The sequence below is a fragment of the Bison bison genome, unplaced genomic scaffold (assembly GCF_000754665.1).
Source record: "Bison bison bison isolate TAMUID 2011002044 unplaced genomic scaffold, Bison_UMD1.0 scf7180017864503, whole genome shotgun sequence".
In the NCBI taxonomy this organism is placed as follows: domain Eukaryota; kingdom Metazoa; phylum Chordata; class Mammalia; order Artiodactyla; family Bovidae; genus Bison; species Bison bison.
Window position 1 is genome coordinate 3,272,899 of NW_011495061.1, and position 1,426 is coordinate 3,274,324.

The 1,426-nt window shown below is 61.6% G+C and overlaps 1 protein-coding gene across 1 annotated transcript in view; it reads right to left on the reverse strand.

Moving 5' to 3' along the window:
* The window catches only part of DPP6 (dipeptidyl-peptidase 6), a 281,581-nt gene that overhangs the window by 8,321 nt on the left and 271,834 nt on the right, over positions 1-1,426 (reverse strand). The window contains 1 exon segment of the mRNA XM_010829360.1: positions 1,085-1,139. Within this exon segment, the coding sequence (XP_010827662.1) occupies positions 1,085-1,139 (55 nt within the window).

Sequence of the window (1,426 nt, forward strand, 5' to 3'; positions counted from 1 at the left end):
TCTTCCGATCTGCAGCTTAACCATGGCAGGGAGGGCACCACGGTGATAGGAGGTGGTCCTCTGGGGACCTGAGGCCCAGTCACGGGCCCCACACCCGGCTCCGGCCCGCAGATGTGGGGCACCCGTGGAAGCTTCTCTGGTTTGACAGCTCAGGGTGTGAGTCGCCCCACCCACTCCCTTCCATGTAAGGGAACCTAGTCAATGAGCATGAAAGAGGAAAAGTGAAAGTGACGTCGCTCAGGCGTGTCTGACCCTCTGCGACCCCAGGGACTGTAGCCCGCCACGCTCCTCCGTCCATGGACTCTGCCAGGCAAGGACACTGGAGTGGGGTGCCATTTCCTTCTCCAGGGGATCTTCCCGCCCAGGGATCGAAGCCAGATCTCCCACACTGCAGACAGACTCTTTACCGTCTGAGCCACCAGGGAAGCCCTTCCAAAATGCGCATGGCCCCTGCACATAAGGGCTTCCCAGGGGGCAGCAGTGGTGAAGAAGCTGCCTACTAACGCAGGAGACGCAAGAGACCTGGTTTGGTCCCTGGGTCGAGAAAATCCCCTGGAGGAGGGCGTGGCAACCCACTCCAGTGTTCTTGCCAGAGAATCCCATGGACAGAGGGGCCTGGTGGGCTACAGTCCACGGGGTCGCAAAGAGTCGGACACGACTGAGCGCACACACAGATTCAGTGCTGCACGTTGCAGGCGGATTCTTTACCAGACGGGCCGCCAGGGAAGCCAGTACTGCTCATCAAGACACAGAAAGAGAGACCCCCGCCTCCCCGTGTTCCGGGCACCACCCTGAGAACCCAGCAGGCTGGTCCTGAAAGCAGTCAGGAGCCTCACGGAGCACGCCCCAGGGATCTGCTTCTTACTGCCTTCCCTTCCAGATGATGTGAGAAGCTCCCGAGTCTGCTCAGATGAAGACCCCCCACCCCCGATCCCTGCACCGGGCTGAACATCCAAACTCTTTTTAAACACGAACCGCTTGCCCGTGGCAGGACCAGAGACACACCCTACACATCAGGGTTCGGTCGGGTGATGGGGCGGGCGGGGGTCCGAGCAGGGGGTGTGGACCCCAGCAGGCAGCTCACCTTCCCAAACACGGCCACGCGCGTCTTGTCGATGTACGGCTCCTTCAGCATCACCCTGCAAGGCCAGGCAGAGAGGGAGGGGTCAGTGCTGCCTGGAACCCAACCCGGGGGCTGGAGCCGGGCTTTCCCGCCCTTTTCAAAGATGAAAGCCCCCTCTTAGAGGAAGTACTGAGACTCTAACTGTTGGCCGTGCTTACGCAGTGCACTGGACGCCCACGTGAAGCACTAGAGGCTCCCGTGCGTCACCGTGAGGCGGCCGGGCATGCAGAGCTCGCAGGTTGAGAACCAGGGACTCACAGCAGCACAGGCCATGCTGGAGACTCGTGGGCCTGGCTGGGGCCC